Source organism: Panthera uncia, chromosome D4, assembly GCF_023721935.1.
Source record: "Panthera uncia isolate 11264 chromosome D4, Puncia_PCG_1.0, whole genome shotgun sequence".
Lineage (NCBI taxonomy): Eukaryota > Metazoa > Chordata > Mammalia > Carnivora > Felidae > Panthera > Panthera uncia.
In genome coordinates this window covers 16,328,903-16,352,252 of record NC_064807.1, presented here as the reverse complement: position 1 = coordinate 16,352,252, position 23,350 = coordinate 16,328,903, and the positions used below count along the sequence as shown (strand labels likewise).

Genomic DNA, 23,350 nt, shown 5'->3' with positions numbered 1-23,350 from the left:
AAATTGGGCTCCCTGGTTTTTCTGTTTTTGTTTTTTTGTTTTTGTTTTTGTTTCTTGCACAGCTGAGTCGTATGTCTAACCTCTAATAGCCACTCAGGCTCCTTCTCTTATTGCTTTTGGTTAAATCTTTCGAGAAAAGAGGGGAAAGAACATTCTTCTGGTGCCCTTTGCCGAGGGACTGCCCTTTACACTTTCCCTGCTCATGGTAAAAAACATGTCTAAATGGGGTGCCTCTGCAAGAAGGTGATTTGCTCAAGGGTAAAACCAGTGACATGACAGCAAGTAGCTGGGAAGCTAAAATTACAAAAGGAAAATGGACTTCAATACATGTAGTGGACACATGTATTCAGTGCTTACACAATGCCATGCCCTGCCTCATGAACTCGGGAGATTTAAAGATCTGTGAGACATAGCTGTAAAAAATTTTTACAGTATCTTATTTGATAGTAATAGTTATTCAACCAGTTATGCTTACCAAGGTCAAGTTCTGAAAACAGTGAGAGAAAACTTGTGTAGCCCGGTGGCTTGGTCATGTGAGACACCCCCTGCCTCCCACCAAGTTGGCATTAGGGGTCCACTTCACTTCTGCTTCTCTGATTGGGTCAGGCATCTGCTGCCATGTAGAGTATGGTGACAAACCCTGGCCACTGCTTTGCTCTCCCAAATGTCTCATGCACACTAGTGTGGTGTGACGCTGGGGACGTGTCGCCAGTTCTTACTCTTAAATAGAGAAGAGAATCTACGGATGGAACAAAGCTGTGCGCACAAAAAGTGGCCTACTTCATAATTTTTGATAATGCTGTCAAAGGTTAGTAACTGTCATCCTGCGTGGTCCAACCGGAGTCGAAAAGGGTGAAGTTTCATTTTGTGTTTCACTGCTCCCTCGATCTAGGTTTTTGGAAAAAAAGAAAAAAGCTGATTTTACAGTAAAGAGTTTTTTGATCAATTGTTGGTGCCAATTGGCATGAGCCTGGGATAGGTGGAGATAATATATGTGGTGTCCCCGACCGGTCATTTGAAGACCTGACTAGAAACCATGGGACAGACACGGTGCTCTAACAGAAGGATCGGGGAGGTTCTGTTTTTGTGTCCTCCGATCAGGGCGCCATGGAATCTGGAGGTCTGAAAAAGAGACGTTGCTTGAAACATTCTGCAAGGATTTCCACTGTTTCCAAAGACTGAAGTTGGGAGGAACGTTACCGAAGGCTCTCTAAGGCTCATCTTGTTGGGTGGGTCAGTGCCTTCAGTTTTAAAATCTGTTAAATCTTGCTTTAAGCTATTATTCTTGGAGCATTTCAGCTCTAGCGACGCCAACATGCAACAAACTCCAAGCACCTGAACAATCACCAGCCTCTCTCAGAATTGCCTTTTTCAGCATCTCTGAGAGTCTGTGATTATCCTCAATTACTTTCTACCACATCTCGGCATAAAACTCAGGGTGTTCATATGTCGGAGCATTGAATTTGGTGATGGAGCAGCGTGGTCTTGCTTTGTTAGAAAAAATCAGACCAAGAGACTTCATCATTAGTTATTATCTGAAAGCTTTCGTCAGACGTAGGGATTGTCACATTTATTGTAAACCTGCGGCAAGAGGTTCCAACAAAGTGTTTGCAGAGGCGTTGCTATGGCGTTGCTAGTTGGGGCTTTCTTTCATGAAAATTCTAGAAAAGGAGGGCCACCATCTTTGAGAGCTGCTGTTCTTATTTCTTTAGATTTCATTATTTATTTATTTATTTTTATTTTTGAGCGGGGGGGGGGGGAGAGAATGAGCAGGGGGCAGGGACAGAGGGGGGGGGGGGGGGCAGAGAGAGAGAACCTTAAGCAGTCTCCATGCTCAGCATGGGCTCAGTTCCATGACCTTGGGATCATGACCCGAACCAAAATCAAGAGTTGGACGCTCAACCGACTGGGCCACCCAGGTGCCCCGCTGCTGCTTTTATTTTAATTGTAACTTACAGTGAAGTGTGGGTCTTTTCTCAATGAGCACTTCTAACTCAGGCCAGGTCCATGAGGGCAGAAGAATTGCCAGAAAAAAATTACCCATGATTTCTTGGAAAAGGGGCAACTCTGTAGGTGAGGGCCCATGGGATAATGTTTTGAAAGCCAAATTTGTCTTTTTCATTCCTTCCTTGTTCCCTGTCAGGGGAAAGAAAACGACTAGGCAAGATTTTCATCTTTTTCTTCTTTTAATTTTGTTCAGCATTAAAGGAGGGAACTTCATAAACATTGATTGTCATTTACAGAAAACATTCAGAAATCATGTGTGCATTATCAGGGAATGCTAACAGTATTCAACTAATAATTTACAGGACATAAAATAAGGACAAAAACCTATTACATTCTAAAGTAATATAAAACTCTTTTTTTTTTAATTGTTAGGGAATGCTGTTTTATTCTAGTATATTTATAATAAAAAAAACCCCAAAACAACAACTCAATGCTTACTTCCTAAATGACTCAGGCTGCAGTTTTACTCACGTACACAGAAATTAGGGCTTATATATTAAACAAGGAGAGAGAGATCAGAAAATTGTAGATTTTAAAACTATATGTCACTGGGTTTATTTGTGGTTTGCCTTTTGCCTCTATAGGCCAATAATAATAGTAATATACGGTAATAGTGTAATTAAGCTCCAGAAAAATCAATGGTGACTATGGGAGGCATTATTCTTTTAAAAAAGTACAATTAATATGCTTTTTAGAGTGAATGCTTTTATTTTTATGTATGTTTGGCAATGCAACTCTTGTGCATTGCCAGCAACGGTGTGCATGCTAACAAGAGATGTCAGGTGCACCTCACGGCCGCCCCTCAAGGTGCGATCCTGGTCGGTAGGTACAGCCGAGCCCCCGACAGTCCCCGGTTCCCCAACCGCTGGGGGACTTGGAGTTGTTCTTCACTTTAGACGTGCAGGTTGGAGCTAACATAAAAATTAAATTTCTGAATGTTGGAAGCATATGAAAATCATTTCTCTCAATCCTAAAAGCAGGGAAGCATTGTCAGGGATTTAAAAAATACTGGAAAGTCTCATTTAAATCTAAATATCTTTTTTTTTTATTATAAATCGATCATCATAAAATACTAGCCTTTTAAAGTCCTATTTGGGATGCAGGAAAAGCATCAGGTTCATTGGACTTGCTCCTGCCTGTGTTGTTAGAGCTCATATCACCTTCGATCTTCCTCCCTCTTGGGCTCTCCCCCAACCCTCCCCCAGGTTCTTTACAACATTTATTTGGTGAAGGTCAGTTATGGCTTCAGCGAATGAGTGATCTGACCTCAGGCTACTAATACGAAATAAACGTGTATAAAAATATTTTGTTCATCAGAAAGCAGAGTTTGTGTTCCTTAAGCTAGTCCATGCAGAAAGGATTTGGACAAAGCCATTTGCTACAAGGAAAGATGACTTATTCAGGCAATGTGTTTTTTTGTTTTGTTTTGTTTTGTTTTGCTTTTGTTTTTGTTTTCTTTTTAACCTTCCTTTTTCACATCGTCTAGTTCAGATAGCGTTTGCAGGTCTTAGAGGCCAATCTTCAGTACAAATTCTTTGGAGCACATCTAATCGACAGCCCTGTCCCTTTCTCAGCTGTATTACAAAAAGAAGTGTACACATGACACCAATGGCCCGTCAAGATGCTTAACCTGTTTACAACCAGTTTCTGAGAAGTACATAACACGCAGAAAGGAAGCAAGTACATATTTGCTCTTTGTTGGTTTTCCCCCTCTAAAAAAATTGTTACAAAGTCTTAAGCTTAAACAGAGACATAGAAAAATCAGTGTATTCACTGTCTCCAGTTATTTACAGCAAAAATTACAGAGACAGCATACATTGTATTAGACCTTCCACAAGCATATATTAAAAGTAATTACATTTGAAAAAATATTTTTATTTTTCCTCTACATTTCTACAATACATACTCAGTTTTCTGTGGGTGTGGTTTTCATTCTTGTGTGTGTGGTTCCTCGGGTGGAGGAGACAGGACTGTGCTTGGGTGTGGGGTCTGTAGCTTTTCAGACATACCTGACGTGTGTCACGACAGAGGCACGCAGATGTCCTCCGTCAGCTACCGCCAGAAGAGTACGGTTTCATACAGGGATCGCGCTGCCCAGCTGGGGTGTAGACACCCCGTGCCTCCCTCAACTGGGGGCTTTTTCAATTCTGGTAACCTTGTGCTTTAGTTTTGGCCATGAGAACAATCGCTGAGCTGCTTCTTCTGACCCACTGGAGGTCGTGCTTACAGTCATGCAGGAGGCAAAGATTACTATGGCCAATTCACTTCGAAGGGATCTCAGCAGCTTAGGCAAAAAGTGCACAGACAGATGACCTCCATCTGTTGCATAGGAATCTGAGGTCCCGCACTTCAGAACACGGAGGGGACTACGTTATCACGACTATAGGATAAATTCTGCAGATACGACTAAGGGAAAAATGAAAACTTGTCACAGATAGTGAAGCCACACATTTAAAGAGACACACCGAGACTCAAAAATGTAAAAGTCGTGCATTTGACGTTCAGAAAAAAGTGGCAAGAAATCTAACCACCTGGCTCTGTGAAGCTAAGAGTTTGGGCAAGGTGAATAGAAATGTCCTTTATATGCCATCGTTAAATGAATTGTCTTCATTTTTAGACTGCTGTGTTTTCAACGGGACTCTTACTATGTCCTCCGGTAGTGATAGTCAAATATGGAAACCAAACTGAGTATCAGTGGGCAAGAGTTCTGCCCCCCCACCTCCCCCCACCCCCCCCTCTCTTATTCATTCTGAGTCCTGTCTGGCCAGACTTGCTGCCAGGAAACAGGCCCTTGGATTCAATTTTGTGCTAAACCAGAGGTTGCAAACTGTGAACCTTTTTCTGCACAGAGATGTATTTGTCTGGTCTGCATTAAGCTCTGAATCAACTGACATCACTTACAACTAGACAGATGTTATAAGATTCAGAAGCTTTAGCCACACTTGTGCTTTAGCTGACTATCGGATGTCCCTTTTCAGATGGGGCATTTCCTTGCCAGCTGGCCATTGGACTGCTTGCGCTCATTTGCATCGGCTCCCTGGCCCTTTTAGGCTCTTGGATTTTTAACCCTTGCTTTAAGGGAACACGTGCCTCTGGTCCTGAGACCTGGCCCCTGCCTGCCCCTCCAAAAATAGGTGGTCAACTCTTGTCTAAAGGCCCGTGTGGTTTCCCATACCAGGTTGCTGCTTTTATTAACAGCTGGAAACAGAAAATTAAATACTACTTCGTCTAAAGCAGATGGTGGGCTTTTTTGTCTTCTTTATACAGGGGGCTTTGTGCAAAGTTTCACTACAGATGCATACTTTCAAGTTATTGCTGTTCTATTGAACGGTGGCTCTGTCAGGGCACAGGCATCCTTGCCTGAATTCACTGCCAATTGTAGTAACTTCATTGGAAGCGAAAGTGTATGGAGAAAAGAGAGTCAGGGAAAAGTTATTTCTTCTAATTTCCAATAGCAGTGGAATTTTTCCTTGCTTCTATAATAAATGGAAACAAAGAACACGGAACAGAACTGATATCATTTGCATCTGACTGATGTTTTTGAAAAAAGCTGGTTAAGTTTTAGGTTGTCCTTGGGACGGAAGAATCGCTTTTGCATTCAAGCCTGGTACGCTTGGGACTGTAGAGAGTGAGCGTGAGTTGACTAGCCATGTGCATGGTTTTCTACAATTTAGCTTGACTGCTGTGAAGTTATGTGTCGAACAAGGCAGCTACGATAGGAAATGTACGGGTGTCTCCCCGGAATCTCTTATTCATGTCCAGAGTTGACTGTGATTTAGGGTGTCACAGATTGTGTCCAAGAAGTTGAATTACCCAAGAGACCTCCACATTCTCTGTTTATACCTACACTGTGGTCCTTTATTCCAGAGTCCTGAAGACCAGTATTTCAACAAGGGAAATCCCGAAAGGGTATGTTTGTAAGGTACACCTCTACTCTCAGCTTTCAGTCTCTGGGGAAAAAAGAGCCACAGAATAAGGGACACAAAGATGACCCAAGTCACGGGCAGTAGGAGTCTGTGTGGCATATTAAACCAAATTTGGAATCCCTTCTTCTCCTACATTCCCTCCAGAATCACAGTGGAATTTGAATTCACACAGCTTTACCTCCCTTGTCAGATTCAGATAATGCCACTCAGATTTCTTATTTTCCTTGCTCAGGACTTGTACAGGAAGCTTGGGGCTGCTTGGGAGAGACATATTCCTATTAATAGGGTAGCTGGATTATTTGGCTCTTAGCAGATTTCAGAAAATGAGGCTAAGTTGTCCTTATTCATGTGCAACTTTTCAACAAGTCCAAACAGTTAACAACACAAAGTTACTGCCTACTGTTCTGAAAGCCTTGTCAGAGAGGTTCTCTCCCTGGCGTATTTAATTTGTGCCATTTACGTTTTGTTGTCATTTTCCTGTTTTTTTCCCCCTCCTTCTTTTTTTTTTCTTTTTCTTTTTTTTTAATGAAACATCCCTGAGTGGTTACAGTGCAATATCTGTGCCAAGCAGTGATTGTCATTTACGAAGCAAGAAGTGAAACGTACAGATCATGGGTTCTTTCTTCCAGTGCCCGTTTTACCATGAAGGTGTGGTGAACATTTGTGAGTCTTCGTAGGGAAGGGACAGAGATTGCATGTGGTAAGGAAAGGCGATCTTAGCAAAATTTCAAAACACCTCGAGATGTAGTCACAGGAGATGTTCAAAAAGGCAGCTTTTCAAGGCGTTTGTCGTTACCACTGAAAATGTGATTGGTGGTCTTTTAACGGACAGATTTGGCAACTGTGGCGAAAGATGGAAATCTCTTTTCTCAGCCGAAGTGGGCTGAGCGTGTACTCGTTTCCACTGTTTTGTTCTGGTTCAGTCGCTAGCTGTTTCCTGTCCCCTAGCTTCAAAAGGTTCATGCGGTCCCAGTGAAATGCTTGCACTAGTAGAAACGACAAACACATTCAAATCGAGTACCTCCTGAGGCAAATGTGGGGAGCAATCCTTTTCCTACATCACCCATGGGGCAGGGAGGAAAAAATTCTCAGCCACTTCATCAACAGAACCAATTTAAACCCTCTAAGGTAAATTGGAGGAAACAAACGATTCCCTTTGCAACTGAGCGGGAATTACAGGCGGACGATGGAAAACACTAGGCCAACAGAACAATGAAAACAAAGTTTGACATAAGTTCAAAGCTCAAAGGGAAACACCAAGCAGACACGTTGAGCATTGCCTATCACAAGCCAATCATAAAACATACATTGCATTTGGAAACGGCTTGGTTTAATTGAGCGCCTTCCATTACCCTGTTTTCCTAGCAATCAGTAAAGTAATCTTTCCATTAGAAGGAAATATGACTCTTGGAATTAATTCTTTATACAAAGAGCTAGCAGGAGTGACATTTACACCAAAAAGAACTGAGTCTCTACAGCCACATAATAAGCAGTCTGCAGCTGTCTTCTTAGACACCGAAGGTAATTTGGTTCAATGTAGTTAAATTAATTGAATATAACAGTAGTTGAGAAAGAGAGTCATTATTTTAAAGCCTTTTTGTTTTTCCCCACTGGTTTAGCACTCATCAATCATGAGGTGGGAAAAGGCTCTGTTTTCTAGAGAAAAGACTAGCGCTACTGTCTGGTCAACGAGGGGTTTTGTGGCCTTGCGGAGACAGCTCTCAAGACCACGTAACTCCAGAAGAGCGTCAGAGATTAAAAGGAAATCAAGGTTTCCACCGATGGAAACTTTACCGAGCAGGTGTGCGTGTGTGTGTTTGACGAGGAGAAAAGGGCGGGTCCTCGGGAGCTGGCTGCTGGGCTTTACTCACAGGAGAGCGTGAATGTCACTGAGTTACATGAGGCTCTGCTCTGGCTTCCTTTTTAAAAAACTCTTAATTTTGGATCGGCTAAGACCAAAGGCATAGGGCCTCTGGAGCACAGGCAGAACAAGCTGCTTGGGATTTATGCTTTTCTGGTATTCAGTTTGCTTGGGGAGCAGGTGGAGAGGTGAGACTTATACTAGGAAGTCTTAATACTCCAAGCCTCATATCCCCTCTTGTATTCTGTGTTTTTGACAAGTTGCTAAAAGAAAGAATCCCAGGCCAGACGGATGATCTAATTGCAAACTGCATAGGAAACAGTTTGGGCTTTGGGGTGTATTAGTTCTACGGAATAACTCCGATGTGTTTTCGTTATCTGTCAAGTTCTTGCTCTGTGTTTATAGTACAGCACTTTGGAGTTGAGAGAAATTAGAGGACCCCTCCCCACCCCCGCTAGAAGGACATATCAAATCCTGCCTCCCCTTTTATTGCTGCTTTTTCTAACAAATGTAGCAAAGAGAATGAATATAAAGAACCAAGCTCTTTCTACCTCTTCATTGCCAAAAAAAGCCCCCCAAAACAAAAAAAAAACCCTCAAAAAACAAAAAACATCAAACCCAGACACAACAGGTTAGAGAAAAAATGTCTACATGAAATGGCATCGGGGCCCTGGGCTCTGGTTTCCTCTGTGACTCTAATTTTATTAGAAAAAAATTGCTGGTGGTCAAACCTACAGACTGCATTTCTCTGGTGACAACACAGTGAGCACCAAAATCAGTTTCTTTACCCACCTGAAATCCAAAGGGGGAAAAAAAAAAAAAGTGTTTTATGTGTCCTGGTGAAAAATAGGAAATAGTGATTGTTTGGTCAAAAAAGTCCTGGACTCCACAACGTTATCTGTGGCCGAATTCTTAAAACAGGAAAATGGCTCCAGATATTCCCCCCCCCCGCCACCCGCCGATATTTACCATCCTGACAAGGCTTTGATGTCATTGATAGAAACAGAGTTCTTATACAGAGGCCGCGCATTATGTTTATTCCTTTGTAGACGTTATCTCTGAATTGGTACCACCCTGCCATTGACGACAGTTGAAGATTCTGGCTGGGAAAACAAAATCCTGATTGTCTAACATAAAGGTAACACATAACACAGAAGGTAAATAATATAAGAGAGCCTGACTGAACCTCCTTTGTTAGTATGTATGGGATTTTAGGTCACAGTGCATGTGCATGTATAAGTAATAGTCATATATAATATTCTCAGATATTATATGCTTATTACATACATGCACAGTGCTTTCCAAGACAGCTACAAATTTACACATGCATCAGCTATCTAAAAACATAGAAATAGGTAAGCCTATTAAGTGGAATTTTCTTAAATTATATTTGAACAATTAACAGGAAAAGTAATCATGTAAAGTACCGCTCTGTTCTTGTACGTATCTACAATAAAATTCTATAAACAGTTGTCTCCCAAAACATACCCGAATAAAATAAAATTAAAAAAAAAAAAGATAACACCCAGTGTCCTATATTTGTATATTTATGGTCATTTCAAAAACAAACAAATAAAAGAGCCCCACTCAGGTGCGTATTTACATTCTTCAAACTGTAGCGGTGAAAAATAATTCTATTAAGTGCAGGACATTCCTAATGTTGCAGTAGTGACATTTTTCTTAAGTCTTCATGAACACATTGCTTTTGTCTTAATGGTGACGCATTCCACGACTAGGAGACAGTTCTCTCGTTGCCTTCATTTGCAGACGGTGGCACAGTCAGGATTAAAGAGCTCCTTGTACAATGGAGGAAAGAGTGTATTCACTATGTCTGGATGTGATTGTTTAAATACCTGCAGCTTCTCCCCGTGCAAGTTGCAGACCGCCGTGATGGTTGGTATCTTGGCTATTAACTGCGGAGTTGGGAGACCAGGGTCGGGTGTTGGGCAGGGGGGGACGGGGAGTAGGGGGGTGGGGAGAAACAAAAGGGGAAGCTCATTAGTGCTCTGGCTTCTCAATCAGGGTCCTTCCTGGCCTCGGATGAAGGAAAATGGTTTTGGGAAAAGACGTTCACAAAGAAAGGAGGCTCACTTTCAGCTTCTCCTTCCCAACAAAACAAAACAAAACGCACCTCCTACCCCCCTCGGGAAAATAGAGAAGGCAAGCCAGCGGGGCCAAGCTTCCTGAGTCACTGCTCTTAAATAAAATGTGTATGGGAGGTAGTCGAGTTTAATCGATACGAGTGGGTGCTTTGCAGCCAGGCTGACTGAGTCAGATTCTTGGTTCCAAAATAGCTAAATGGCTGTTTGGCTGTGAAATACTCGGTCTCAGCTTTCTTATTTGTAAAATGGGCCTACTCATATTGTTGTGTGTACTGAGGTAATTCATATAAAAGCGGTAAGAACACTATAGGTGTGAAACGCAATTGGGAGCTAATATTATCTATTATTTCCCACAGATTTTTATGATATGAACACGAGGTTCTCGGTTTTGGAAGGTGACGTTGTTAGGAAAGGTAGGACCTAAACTGTACGAGGCGCGATCCATAACTGTCAGGCTTCTTTCCCACTGTAATGCATAGAATGAAACCTATATTTAATCAAGAGAGAATTTCAGAGGTCACTGGCACTTGCTTCCTTGAGGCATTTAAAAAACTCGTGGGGGAATATCCACTTACCATTGGTAGGTTTTATTGTATATGTATCATGCAGGACGTGATTTTATTTTATTTTATTTTTTTGAGTTCAAATACCCAGAAGACATTTTAAAATGTCCACGGTTTGCAAAATGCTATAATGTTCTTAGAAGATGAACAGCTCTAGCTTTTCACATATTTATAATTTAGGAACATGTAGAATTCATCATTTCATGTCAAAATTAGCGTAAAACTAAGTATCACTGTGATCAAATTACTGTTGGAATCAGATGTGTTCTCATATAGAGAACACTCTCAGAAAAGATAAGCCTGATAGTTTATATAGCTGACCATAGGAACACTTGAAAGTGACGATAAAAATAAATGAAATAAACCCTATCTAGTCATCAGTTAGGCTCATTGTGCCCCCTCCCCTATTCGGTAATAAGAAGCAATTTTCAGCCTTTGGAGTAAAAGAGCAAATAGATAATTAGTTACTTTGTGGCTCTTCAAAATCAGAAATTTCCACATTCATTAACTTTCCTTTTAACAACTCATGACCATGTAACCACACTATGAGCCATTCAAAATACCATAAGGATTAGAGCTGTTGACATATTCTTAAAGGGGTCTAGAACACATAAAGAAATCTGGGGTGCAGACCTTCCATTTCCAGGGCTATTTAACGATAGGGGTAGCAAGAAGAAATGTGAAATCTTTGTTTAAGGAATGGATGTTAAGTTTTAGACTGAGAAGCCAGACTTTCTTTCCAACATTATGAGTTACTTAAACTCGTAGCAGGCACTCTGCTAGCTGCCAAAATGCTCAAGACAGTACGGTTCTCTGCTTACAGCCACCTTGTGAAGACAGATGTGAGTAACGTTACCACACAGTCGAAAGCAGACTGAAAACCTGCGGTGGGTGCCATGCAGGAATGATCTAGAAGTGGTAGGTAATAGGACGTTCTGCCTTCTTCTGTCAGGCCAGGGAAGGCCTCCCCGAGAAAGTGCCATTTAAGCTGAGCTCTAAAGTAAAAGCAAGAGCCAAACAGACGTTGGGGTCCGTGATATGCCGCAGGGCCAGGCATAAAGATGGCGTCGTGCTTAGCGCGCTGGAAGAATTGAGCAGTGTGGGTGAGCAGGTCTGAGGGAAAAGCTGGAGAGATGGACAGGACCCGAATACGCAAGTGTATGCTAAGACGCTTCGGAAGGGTTTCGGGCAAGCAGGAAAGATGATAAGAATCACACGATCAAAGAGTCACTTTGGTTCCAGGGTGGAAAATGGTGTCTTTTCCGTATTTTCACAGGTAAAGGTTATCCCAGTGTCCACATAGCTAAAGTCCCTTGGGAAATCATCCAAGCTCTCTCAACCAACTGGTTCACACAGACGGAGACTACAATTTGGAACACTTCTTATACATGACGGTCTCCCTGAAATAGCTATTGAATGTGGGGAGGTTTTGAAAGCTTTCTATAATCATCTGCAGTTGAACTGATGCTATGCAGAGCTCCTGAAACTTCCAGATGTGATTCTGTAATGACTGCCAACCTTTACTCTGCATAAGAATCACTGTGGTGCTTCCTAAAAATGCAGATTCCTGGGATCTACCCCTAGGGACTCGATTTCAGTAAGTCTGGGTGGAGCTGAGACTCCACGTTTGAAACAAACATCTCCTGGGATACTGATGGACTGGGTCCATGGAATGGACATTAAAAGACACTATTATAGGGGCTTCTGGGGGACTCAGTCGGTTAAGCATCTGACTCTTGGTTTTGGCTCAGGTCATGATCTCACAGTTTCGTGAGTTCGAGCCCTGTGTGGGGCTCTGCTGGCAGCACGGGACCTGCTTGGGATTCTCTCTCTCCCTCCCTCTTTGCCCCTCCCCCACTTGCACTGTCTCTGTCTCTCTCAAATAAACTTAAAAAAAAAAAAACTATTACAGAGGTTCAAATCGTATAAATTTACAACCAATTTTCAAAATTGAAAAGTAAATTCTGTATTAAATTTGAAACAGTCCTGGGAGCCAAATGGAAAGTCAGCTCCTTTTCAGGAGGCACAGACAGAATCATCATTCCCAGAGAAGGGAGGTTCCATTTGCTTAGCTCTATTAGTTTGCTGGGGGGACCGGTAATGGGATTCTCTGAGTTCCCTATGACACACAAATACAACATAGAGAAGATTAGCCTAGTGATAAAAAAAAACACAAACAAAAACAAGAGCTATGGGTTAGAAAGCCCAACTGTTGGGTTTGAATCGCGGACCTGCTATTTACAGCTGTGTGATCTTGGGCAAGTCAGTTAACTTCTCAGCTTCCTTATCCGTCAGACGATCCCTACCTCAGAGGATTGTTGTCAGGGTTACCTGGGTCAATCCAAACTGTCTATAGCGGTGCCTGGCACATGGTGGCCATATACGTGTTAGGTGTTATGCTTCCGTTTCCACATAATGTTTCCTTCAAAGAGAGGAACAGTCAAGGCTATGCTCAATCAGGGGGCAAGAACCCAACGTAAGCCTTAACTGAGCACCGAAAATGGAGTCACGTGTTAATGTATGGGGAAATCAGCCATTTACTTTTGGTGAAACGAAAAAGCAACATCATATGGATGATCATTTTTTTGGAGCAATTAAAGTAACCTGCTGATCTAATAAACTGTGATGTATAAAGTAGAAGCCTATATAATTCTTTTTTTTTAATTTAATTAATTTTTTTAAATTTACATCCAAGTTAGTTAGCACATAGTGCAACAATGATTTCAGGAGTAGATTCCTTAATGCCCCTTACCCATTTAGCCCATCCCCCCTCCCACAATCCCTCCAGTAACCCTCTGTAGCATCCTATATAATTCTTAAAACTTTTTTTTTTTCCTTTAGTGAAGGGGAGATATGAGAAATTAGATGCATAAGAGGATGACCCTTCTGTAGTTGCTCATTTGCACTGGTAATATTTAGCCATGAGTTCGGCTTTGGAAAATGAATATGGACTCTTGCTTCCTTCCTGCTCCAAACTGGGGTTTAAGAAACGTCTGGTTCGGGTCCTAGTTCTTCCCTCTTTTATGGGATTTGGATCTTATCCCTGCTGCTCATCTGTATAATGGGCCGAGATGGTGAGGATAACTTTTTCTTAAGGGCAGTGGGGCTGCTTGAGCAAAGAGCACCCTAACCTGCGTGCTCTTGGAAGAGGCTGTTTTAGAAGCCTCCGGTCAGCTGTGGAAATAGAAGTTCTGACAGACAGGGGCATCCATCACTCCGGAGGCGGGAAGGGCCAGGAGGCCATGTGGACACAGCAGCAGCACTTGTCAGAGCCCAGAAGGGCCTGGTGGAGGAAGCAGCAGGCAGTCACTTACTTGCTCATTAATATTATGTACCGCAGCTGGGGGACCCCCATTTCAAAGGGAGTTTAGAGCAGCCTCAGCAGCAGTTAATGGCTCAACAACTTTTTAAACAGCTGGGGAGGTGATCCAGAAGCATTTGGAGATGGAGGGGGTAGTCGATTTCAAATCATCATGAAATGTCTTCATGTTTAAATAATCCCCATAGCAGGAGTAGACAGAGGGTCTAGAAAAAGGCATTTTCACCCTCCTCTTTCTCTTATGACCAAACATTTCCTATAAGATAAGGAAGCTTTAGCTTATACCTACAGGGGTTGACCAGAAGAAAAAGCGGCTGTTGGAGAAGGGCTAATAATCCTATGCTTCTTTCTAGGGAGTGGTTTTATGAGAAAATCCACAATTTTATAACTAGTACATTCGATATGGAAAATGGAACATGCAGAGGGTAAAACTAGTGATTTTGTTCATTCGGGCTTCCCGGCCATTGCGATGCCCTCCAACCTGAAGCAGGAAGCCAACGATGGTTTGACCAAAGTGGAAGAAACTTCAAAATCACTGATAAACACAGGGCACATCAAGTGAGGCTAACTATATCCATTTCACTTGCTCACTCGCTTTTCTATATTTTTTATTTTGCTATTTCCTTATTTCTTTATGTTTAGCTAGACCTAGACACATGGATTAGAATTGGAATATCGGATTTGAAATATTTATCAGGTCATAAGCCTTCCCTGCCCCTCCTCACCCCATCCTTGGCATCCATGTGGAGCTGGCCACCTAAAGTGGCAGTGGACATCGATTCATCTGCGGTCGGAATCTGGAATTGGACCGAGAGCCAGTAGCTTACTTTCGAAATGTAGCAGGAACTTCCAGTAAGTGAAGAAGCTGAGAGCTAGCTGTATTTCACCACGTGGACCAGGGAAGCAGACTCAGCTGGTATTCAGGGTGGGGGAGAAGAAGGAAGGCTTTCCGATTCCTGGTTCCAGGGCCAACCTGAATGGTGGCCGAGTTTTCATCCTTAGGTTCCACGAGATATCTCTCCGTTATTTTATTTTTTTCTTTTTGCTTAAGCTAGTGTGAGTTGGTTCCTATTATCACAGACTTCTAATGAATGCACCAACTTCCAACTTGACGTGTGGGAAGTTGCATCAAGACCTCTCTTTTCATTTACGGACCGTTAGTCTAATGGAGAACCTCTGGGATGTCTGGGTGTTAGCCATGTGGTGCACGCCAGCAAACTCCGGACGGCTAAAATGGACCAAGATAATCTGATCCTTCACAGGAATTCTGCAGGGGAACCGCTCAGGAACACCACCATGTGTCATCACCACTTTCTCCCTTGCATCTGGCACAGAGCACATGCTCCTAATAAACATACGCTGAGGTGGAAAACTACCCCAGAAGAAAGCTGTATTTCTTGTGTATGGATTCAGAATTTAAAATCTTGAGCGACGTGCTGAATTGCTTTCTATAGTTTTGCCTATGCTTGGGTTCTTTTAAAGCCTAAATACCATTGTGAGGAAGCCGGAGAAGCCGAAGTAGGCCTTCTGGGGTGCCCGGTTTCACCCGGGGAAGTGGTTATGTGGGCATGTTACCTTTGTGATCGTTCACTGCGCTATCTACTTATCATTTAAGAGCTTTTCAGCATGTGTTATACTTTAAAAAGCATGGGAATTTTTTAAACATTTTTTTTTCTTAATGTTTTTATTTATTTTTGAGACAGAGAGAGACAGAGCATGAACGGGGGAGTGGCAGAGAGAGAGGGAGACACAGAATCGGAAGCAGGCTCCAGGCTCCGAGCCGTCAGCCCAGAGCCCAACACGGGGCTCGAACTCACAGACCGTGAGATCATGACCTGAGCCGAAGTCGGACGCTCAACCGACTGAGCCACCCAGGCGCCCCCATGGGAATTTTTTTAACGTCTATTTATTTCTGAGAGAGAGAGAAAGAAAGAGCATGCACGGAGCAAGTGCACAAGCAGGGGAGGGGCAGAGACAGAGGGGGAGAGAGAATCCCAAGCAGGCTCCGCGCTGTCAGTGCAGAGCCCCACATGGGGCTCAATCCCACGAACCATGAGATCATGACCTGAGCTGAAATCAAGAGTTGGATGCTTAATCGAGTGAGCCACGCAGGCACCCCAGAAAGCACAGGAATTTTCAAGTGTGAAACAAAGCCCTAGCCAAACAGAAAGAGGAATGAGGAGGCTCATCATTTGGGTAGGGGCTCCCAAGTACTTGCTGGACAGACTGCTCTTTAAAATTAAAGTGACCCCAAATCCCTAAAGCCACCTATTAAGAATTCTAGTATAACACCTAGTGTCTTCCAAGAAGAAAGCAGACTTTAGATAGCAACATTCCATTATTAGTCAGGACATAGTCTGTTTTGACCTCATTGAGAAAACAACGAAGGTCAATGTAAATGATGCTGTGCAGTTCTCATCCATCTCTCAGTCAGGATTTGCTCCATAGACTCAATCTGTGAATCAACATGTTTTTTTGTTTTGTTTTTTTTTTTCTAAATCTAAATCAGAAGTACACCATTAATGTGAGAGTGACCAGGAATGACTCCTTTCAGGTAAAATTTCAATTTGTTAACATGTGAAATAGGGCTGTCTAAGCCTTCCATCTTGTAAGGTTTTATTTAATATCTTGGTTCTGTTACAGCAGAAAGAGAGGCTTCCCTCTCTATGTTGACAGTACAGTTTTGCTGCTGTTATGCTAGAAAGGGCCTCAGGATTTAAGACGTTAGTGTATCTGTTGGCTTGTACCTCTCCCAGCTCAACCCCTCACAGTTCTCTCTGGGAAGGCTAGAGCCTTCCAGATCTGAGAAAATGAACCTCAAAGAAACAGATTTGTCACCACATGGTGCAAACATTGGTGGTGGTTCAGGACAATCTCTTTCCACAGTTTACCTGAGCTCTCTCCTGTGTTTTCATTAACATGGTGCAAACTTAGACGACTACCTTATGGATTGAAGGGTTGTGGTGGAACACCTTCCCTGGCAGCAAAGGCTTAAAAAGAGTGGAAGAGAGAAAGCCACAGGGGCAGGTAAGAACTTTTCCCATCCAGGAATAGGAGGCAAGAGAGGAGTGAGAGACATTCTGAGCTTTAGCATAATAACTAGACTCCTCCATATTCTAGAAGAATTAGAAGTTCCGTTAGCACGGAGCTGTATGTTTAAAAACACCCAGAAGGGTGGCGTGGCCCATCTATAGGGCATGACAGGCACGAGCAATTGAACGCTGTTTGGAGAAGTGCATTGAAGGCATGGTCGTCGCTGAAGTTGTGGTAAAATAAAATGGCACTCCCTCCAGTCCCTGCATACGGCGAGATGAGTGAGCTTGGGGGTCCGACTTGCCCTACGAGCTCTCCACGCCTTTCCATTGGATATGTGTTGTTACGGAGTTTGCTACTTGTAAACTTCTCAGTACAGCCTGGGGCAAGAACATACCTTCAGGAGGGCTGCGTGTCTTTACAGGAGTGCTAGGAAAAGTAAATATACTGCCTAATATCTCACGACTCTGATTATCCAGGAGACTCAACAGTAGGGGCTGAAGACTTTACCAAACAAGCCTCCAGCTATGGCCTGACCCAGAGGCTGCACTTAGGGTAGGGCTGGGATGTGAGCAAGTCGTCCGGATCAAAGCCCTGCCTTTGGCCATGAGTGTGCTGCCACAACCTGGCCCGAACTAACTTGGCTCCTTTGTTTCCTTCACCCTCTGTCCTCTGGTCTGAGCAACAAAAATGGCAGATTTAGTGACTTGTCATAAAGGAAGCCCAGAGGCCAGAGAATGGAATTGTCACCAGTCTGCAGCTGAAATAGTCACTGCACCCTGGCAGTGGTCATGCTGGTCTCAGCTGAGCAGAGAAGGAGAACCACAGGAACAGGAACTCCCCCAGCACGCTCCTCTCCCAGGAAGTAAACACCTCAGACTGAGCCACCACAGCACCCAAAGCACAAGGTGATGGAGCCCCGGCTGAAGGCCTGACAGGAATGCTGAGCTCTGGCCGGGGGCTTCGAAAACACTGTGCTCTTTGCAGCTTTGGGGCCAGAATATCATCCTAAGCTAGATCACTGGAGCTTCAAGACTTTGAAGCTTTAAGACCTGGTGAGAGCAGTCTATTTCCTTATTAGCTGTAATGGTAGAATTACTAAAAAGTCCTTAAAATGAGTCCGTTGCACTGAGTATTAGAGGATGAATGAAGATGTCAGGAGCAAGCTTTGTTTTTCTCTCTTGGAGTCAAAGAACATTCTACAGAAGGGACCTTAATGACCAGCCAATCCAACCTACTCATTTCCTAGACAGGGAAAGTGAAACTCAGAGAACAGATGGGAGCTTAAAAATATATATGTTGTGGGGTTTTTTTTTTTTCATTTTTTATTTTTATGAGCTTAGCGAAAGTGACCAGTGTCCTCTTGTTTCCTGGCTTTTCAAATCCAGGATGCAGACAGATCTAACCATTACTCATAGTTCAAATATACCTTGTACTTTCTTACCTCTTATCATTTCCCCATCACTTAGAATGCCAAACCCCATCTCCTCAGCCCTCCAACTTGCATTTTTAAAAAATGCTTATTTATTTATTTTGAGAGACACACAGAGAGAGGAAGCATGAGCAGGGGAGGGGCAGAGAGAGGGAGAATGAGAGCATCCCAAGTAGGCTCTGTGCTGTCGGCCCAGAGCCCAACGTGGGGCTCCATCCCACAAACTGTGAGATCATGACCTGAGCCGAAATCAAGAGCTGGGTGCTTAACCAACTGAGCCACCCAGGCTCCCCCAGCTTCCATTTTTTGCGTTTTCATCCATTCGTGATTAACTCCAAAATACCACTTCCAATAAAAATTTCCCTGCCGAAACAGAATTTCTTCCGTCCACAGCTACAACAATAGCACTTACATACCGTACCTATTATGGACGTGCAGCTTGCTTGCACGTAATACCACTCAGTCCTCACAATAACCACATGACCTTGACACTATCCTTAGTCACATTTTACAAATGAGGAAGCTGAGGCACAGAGAAGTTAAGCCACTTTTGCAGGGTCACTCAGCTAGGAAATGGTTCTGATGGTTTATTATAAATATGCTACATACCATCACGATGCTGATAAAGAAAGGAAAATAAATTCTCCAAAAGGGTTTTTTTTTTTTAATATAAATAACTAAATCAACAAAATGATTACTATATTGGGATTGAAATCGTCTAGTGAGTGGATACAGAATTCCTGAATTCTCATACCGTCCCTAGGTCCAAGTTTGGTCAAAAGGATAAGGCACGGCTACTTGAACTTTCATTTCAGGAAGTGAGCACGGCTGAAGTGTGGTGGAGACTGTTCTTTCAGGATGAAGCCCAGTGACTGTATCCGAGCCCTGCCTCTCTCACCTGATGTCCGTTACGTTCCTTCAGGGGCAAACTGGTCGGCACTATAAAAAGTCTTTGCACATCACCCAGAAGGCAGATGTACCCCAACTACCGCAGACTTGAATACCACAGTCGGGTATGCGCACATTTTTCTAGAAATGGGTTTCATGATGTTTGCCAGGCTCCCCAAGGGGTCTATAAATAACAAATATTAAGAACGGTTGGCACTGTTATAGAAGCACTGTAGAGGCCGAAGAGTTCCATGGCTATGAAGGCAGAAGGAGAATTTCTGCAAAGATGAGAATTTGTGGTAGGATAGACAAATAAAATGATTTCTTTTAGCGGGCACGATGAGAGGGCGTGCCTATACATCGATAGCACAGGGTCCTCACAGGGTTAAAGCAGTCAGGAACCTGAGACACTTACCCATCCCTCCTGCCACCCCCAGCCCTTGACAGCTGAGGAACCTGAGACTTAGACAAATAGATTGACTCAGCCAAAGCCACAAAGTTCAGGACTGGGATAAACTACAATCCAGCGCTCATTCTGTTTCATGGTCCCTCCACCTTAGCTGGTGGTCCCTCCTTAGTTTCATGGTCCCTCCACAGAGCATCCTATTAAAATGCTGACTTACAAGGAGGGGCCACACAAACCCCTATACCTACACATGACCTGTGGAAGCAATGCTTTGTCATCTGGCTCCAGTGAACTTTATACAAGAAATAATCCTCTCCTAACCTCTTTCTCTGCTCCCCAGTTTGACAACACTTTATAAGAATAGGACTGAACTGTGTACTTCTCCCCTGAAAGATGGCGAGTGGAGAGGGGAGGTGACCCACAGTCAGTGTTTTATTTTTATTTTTTGTTGCCATTAAATATCTTTCATGCTTCAATTTCTGTCTCCTTTCTATAGCAAATGCCTCCGACTGCCACCCTTAGAACACCAGGAGGTAGAAGATGGTGTAAGCGTGAGAATTTATGCACTGTAATATCTTAAACCTCAAAACATCTGTACAAAAGCAAAAAATGATAATCCTCATTATCCTCACATCAAGGCCTTAATTTTTTTTTTTTGTAATTTTTTTTAACGTTTTTATTTATTTTTGAGATAGAGAGACAGAGCATGAACGGGGGAGGAGCAGAGAGAGAGGGAGACACAGAATCGGAAGCAGGCTCCAGGCTCTGAGCCATCAGCCCAGAGCCCGACGCGGGGCTCGAACTCACGGACCGCGAGATCGTGAGATCGTGACCTGAGCCGAAGTCACACGCTCAACCGACTGAGCCACCCAGGCGCCCCAAGGCCTTAATTTTAAGATGGCAAATATGGGGAGGTCTTTGGGACATCCAAAATGCAGGAAACATCCCCTTCCATTAAGTGGCCAGATGTATGTATGGTATATTCTGCAGAGCGATTATAGAAACAGATGCATATATTTCTATAACCATCTTTTCTGCCCAGGAGATCTGCAAGCATGTGGAAGGTTTGCCTTAGACCCAAAGAAAACTGAGGTGCAGAGACCAGGTGATTTGTCCTTGCTCACATAAAAAGTAGAAAGTTCTACCAAAGATAACTATCACTCTTCACTGTAAAATGAGGTGTTCATTTTAATAAAAATGTCACCATAATGAAACAGCATCTTTGATTCATAGAGGTTTTGTTTTTTTTTTATAGGAGCCTCTGTATGTGTGAAGTCATATCTGATAATATCTCAGAGAGAGTCTTCCCCCTTTTTTAAAAATAAAACTTTAAGAGCAAAGTGGGAGGGTTTTAATGTTTATAAATATAGACTAGGATTCTTATCATCTTTAACCCAGAATATGCCCCATTTCCTAGTTGCTTACTGGCTAAAAAAGTCCAGTTCTTAAGAAATCAAAGATACTTTATGATCTAAAATAATGCTGAGTATCAATCATGAGAATATACTTCCTCTTATGAGGATTCTACTCCGGTAAACATCTCTTCTTAAAGATCACTATTGTTAATTAAGCTGAACCGAGAAATTGATGGCATTTTGCCCCTGGGATTCTTCACCATTTTGAAGGGACCCCAGGGCATATCTTGTGTGAAAAGATTAGAACTGAAGGAAAATGTACAAGTAATCAGTCTAGTGTTCTACTCTGGGAAGGACTCTGACTTACAAGACACCTGAGAGGAAGCCAAGCGGTATCTATTAGACTATGACCAATGCCAGGGAGCTCACAACCTCACCATGGTGTACCCCTCTGGTCAGCAATTTTAATCATTAAAAAAAATTTTTTTTAATGTTTATTTATTTTTGAGAGAGAGACAGAGCGTGAGAGGGGGAGGGGCAGAGAGACAGGGAGACGCAGAATCCGAAGCAGGCTCCAGGCTCTGAGCTGTCAGCACAGAGCCCGACGTGGGGCTCGAACTCACGAACTGCAAGATCGTGATCTGAGCCAAAGTTGGCCGCTTAACCGATGGAGCCACCCAGGCGCCCCTCTTATCATTTTATAGTTCTCTTATTTTGAATAAAAATCTACTTGCTCTTAACTTTGGCCCACATCTGACTTCTGAAGTGACACAAAGTCTCCTCCTTCATCACATGTCAATTTTGAAGGCTTGATTCCCTGCTTCATGCTTTTGTTCTTCAGATAAAGCGCTCTAGGTTTCTTTGCTTGTCTTCCTATGCCTGGGGTTCAGATCCATCAATATCATCCTTTCCTAAGAAAGTCATTCTCCTCTCAATCTATTATAATTTACTAGTCTCCCTTTTAAAATGGCCACCTCAACATTTATGCACCTTTGGTAACTTCCAGAAATTGTGCTGCTGATAAATGCCTTTGCTTTATAGCTAGCCCTTTTTGGCCACTGTGCTTTGAGTGGCCACAGCTCTGCGATCTGAGGACGTACCTTTGCCAAGGTCTCGTCATCCAGGTGATTCTTCTGAATCACATGTTGAAGTGCAAAATAAATTTTTTCCTGAAGCTTCTGGACCTTCCTTGGTTCTATCAGCCAGGCTCGGTCTGACAAAGGAAAAGAATTAGGTAAGAAGGGAGGGGATGTAACCTTTTACCTACATATATAAGTGCTTAGTTTCCGTTTACATAACCGCACATATTTTATAAGAAATACCCTGATGACAGTAATGCCAGATACAGTGACACAGGAAATGAGGATGGAAGTAGTTAGAACCCAATGGTTCCAATAAACACCAGTATTTTTTTTTTTTTTTATTGCCTGTGACCATTTACATCTCTCACTCTTTTTGGGGGACATACATATCCTTAGATTCTTTCAAAGTAGAAGTCAGTGACTTATGAAGAAAATGAATTATAGAAATAAGAAAATCTGCACAGGACTGTTTTTTGTATTCAGGATTCCCCTTCCCTTTTTAAACTATGCTATAATTCATAGAATCTGCATGTATCAATTTCAAAAATTTAATGCCCCAAATTTAACTAAGCTGTTTTTCTACATGGAATTTTAAAATGGTGGATAAGATAATCCCTCCTTTCCTTCCTCCCATCCTACCTTCTTTTCTTTTTTCCTTCCAACATCCCTCTCTTCATTCCCTCCCACCCCCTCCCTCCTCCCTTCCTTTCTTCCAAGGAGCTTTATATGCCATGGTGACAAAATTCAGCCCAACATCAATGCCTCAGGTTGGCGCTTCAATGAAGAGACATCTAGAGTCTCCAAATGATGAACAAATACTCATGGAAAAGAACTTGGAAGTGATCCATCTGAACACAGTTCAGGTCAGGCAAGAAACTCAATTCTGTAATCCTAGACAGGGTAAGGACAAATCTAGCCAACAGTTAAGCAAACCCTTACGTAAGTGAGCACAAAAGCCTTCAGTGACAATTGTCAATCAGAATAAATTAACTTTCCTTCCCTCTCCCTTCCCTAAACTATCTGGAGCTGAACAGAGCGTGGCTATTAGGGTAAGAACTGGGGGAAGGGTGGGGTCTGGCATGAGATAGAGCAGGACGTCTATCTGTCTTTCCTCTCTTTTTGAATGTGACACTAGGCCAGGGTGGCAGACGAGGTATTTGAGAGTTTCAGAAGCCTCTGAGTGTGGGTCTGCTACAAGGACTGGAAGATTTTCCACTAGGTAGAGTAAGAAATGTCCTGTTTCCAAACCCAGCAGAATTTGATGGCTATACTATGTTCTGTTTGGAAAAAGGCTTTATAATTCAACTGAGTTCTGACCTATAAACAACAGGCTTGCCTTACATCTCGGGTAATTATCTTCATGGATTATTTAGGTT

The 23,350-nt window shown here is 42.8% G+C and overlaps 1 protein-coding gene across 2 annotated transcripts in view; it reads right to left on the bottom strand.

Moving 5' to 3' along the window:
- Window positions 1–4,803: 4,803 nt before the first annotated feature.
- Window positions 4,804–23,350, bottom strand: part of RORB (RAR related orphan receptor B) — a 384,008-nt gene continuing 365,461 nt past the window's right edge. For both annotated transcript variants that reach the window (XM_049633912.1, XM_049633919.1), the window contains exons 11-12: window positions 21,993–22,105; window positions 4,804–9,707 (exon numbers count right to left, since the gene is read on the bottom strand). In XM_049633912.1, the coding sequence (XP_049489869.1) occupies window positions 9,552–9,707; window positions 21,993–22,105 (269 nt within the window). In that variant the 3' untranslated portion in view covers window positions 4,804–9,551. The remainder of the gene's footprint in view (window positions 9,708–21,992; window positions 22,106–23,350) is intronic.